General features: G+C 37.0%; 1 protein-coding gene across 1 annotated transcript; it reads left to right on the forward strand.

Moving 5' to 3' along the window:
* Positions 1–921: 921 nt before the first annotated feature.
* Positions 922–1,869, forward strand: LOC110145474 (olfactory receptor 10R2-like). Its single transcript, XM_020905814.2, has one exon. The coding sequence runs from the start codon at positions 922–924 to the stop codon at positions 1,867–1,869; it is 948 nt and encodes a 315-aa protein (XP_020761473.2).
* Positions 1,870–2,213: the final 344 nt, after the last annotated feature.

Below are 2,213 nucleotides of genomic sequence, written 5' to 3' on the forward strand. Positions count from 1 at the left end.
AGTTCTGTTGGAAATCCAGATAAAATGTGAACAGACACAATGGTTCATATTGAAGTAAGGTCTGATGTGTTTGATTTATTTTCTCTTTAAGTTTGAAACTACAATTAGAGCAGAATCAGAGAATTATCTTGGCATAACGGTAGATATTTAGTAATAACAATGGCCAACCTGATTGTAATAACTTTGTGCTTCTCTAGAGTCACTTAAATATACTAAAATCCACTCAACTCTCTTCTATTAAGTGCATGAAATTGATTGATTAAAGGCAAAGGATGTACTAAAGTCAACACAATATTATTGTCTCCATAAATGCATGCAAATAGGAATTGGGTATGCATGTTGGTCTGGTAGATTTTTTTTAATAAAATAATAGGATTAAAAACTAAAACCTGAAGTAGATATATGTTTAAAGTATTTCTAAAAGGAAGCTTAAGAAAAACTAACACTACTTCCTGAAAATTAAATACCTTATGTAGCAGAAGCTGACATTTAATAGAAGTTTACAGTGTGCATGTGCATTTCTCAGTGCTTTAATTTTCATAAGAAAACTAGGAAAGAGGTGTTATTAGTAATTTATGTTACACATGAAAAAGCTGAAGCACAAAAAATTACACAGATAATAAATGATAGAGTTAGGCTAATATGCAGGAAGTTTCAGACATTTCCATTCCCTAATTGCTATTTGAAGTAGAGAGTGTGAAAATAATTTCCTAGACTTAAACACTGGAAACATGTACTCTTGAGTTCTGGAAACAATTCCATGAATTGACATGGTCCATCGGGCATTTCCTACTAGCATTGGTCCTTATCCATTCTCCTATTTCTTGTTCCTCAATCCATAGTGGAACTAACTATCTCCCCCTTTCATGGCAAACACTGTTTCTTCATTTTTGTCCTCTGTAGATCAATCTTGGGGAACAAATGAATCAAGCTAATTATTCCTCTGTCGCAGAGTTCCTATTGATGGGATTCTCCAACCTTGGAGAAATCCAGTTCATCCTCTTCGCTGTTTTTCTGTGCCTGTATCTGATTATCCTGAGTGGAAACATCACCATTGTCACTGTCATCTGCCTGGATCGCAGCCTCCACATCCCTATGTATTTCTTCCTAGGGATCCTTTCCATCTCTGAGACATGCTATACCTTTGTCATTCTGCCCAAGATGCTCATAAATCTGTTGTCTCTGCTCAGAACAATCTCATTTGTTAACTGTGCCACTCAGATGTTTTTCTTCCTTGGTTTTGCTGTCACTAATTGCATGCTACTGGGAATCATGGGTTATGACCGCTTTGTTGCCATCTGTCATCCACTTCGGTACTTTGTCCTTATGAGCTGGCAAGTCTGTGGACAATTGGCAGCCACTTGTGCTGTAATTGGTTTTTTGTTTTCATTGATAGGCTCCCTCTTAGTTTTTGAACTACCTTTCTGTGGCCCCAACAAGATTAACCATTACTTCTGTGACATTTCACCAGTTATCCGCCTTGCCTGTACTGATTCCTATATCAATGAACTCATCATCTTCATTGGTGGAGTTTTAGCACTCATGGCCCCTATGACTTTTATCTGCATCTCTTATGGCTTCATTGTTCACACCATCCTGAGGATCCCATCAGCTGACGGCAAGCGAAAAGCCTTCTCAACGTGTGCCTCCCATCTTACTGTAGTCATTGTCCACTATGGCTGTGCCTCCTTTGTCTATCTGCGGCTGTCATCCAAGTACCCATCCAGCAAAGATAGATTTGTAACAGTGACCTACACAGTTGTGACTCCATTGTTGAACCCCTTGGTGTATAGCCTAAGGAACAAAGATGTCCAGATGGCCATTCGAAAAGTGATTGGCAGAAGAGGATTTTATTCTAAAGCTCTGTAATAAGAGTACTTCATATCTACAAAATACTCTTTTCTGAGGATATACCAATAACTGTAAAAGTGATGATAGTGTTGTCTTTCATTCACATAGCACTTTATAACCTCATAGTGAAAGCTTCTTCATGGTATTAATTTGATAGGTTTGGTGAAATGCAGTCTTAAACTTGGGGTAATTATTAATACTATACACATTTGAAATGCTCTTAAACTTGAACAGGGAAGTATACTTTAAATTAATGTTATTGGAATTTAGTTGTTTCCCAATGTTGTGGTAGTTTCTACTGTACTGAAAACTGAATAAGCTGTATATATACTTAGGTAACAATGATTTTAGTCTCTTCTAGG

This window comes from Odocoileus virginianus, chromosome 5, assembly GCF_023699985.2.
Source record: "Odocoileus virginianus isolate 20LAN1187 ecotype Illinois chromosome 5, Ovbor_1.2, whole genome shotgun sequence".
In the NCBI taxonomy this organism is placed as follows: domain Eukaryota; kingdom Metazoa; phylum Chordata; class Mammalia; order Artiodactyla; family Cervidae; genus Odocoileus; species Odocoileus virginianus.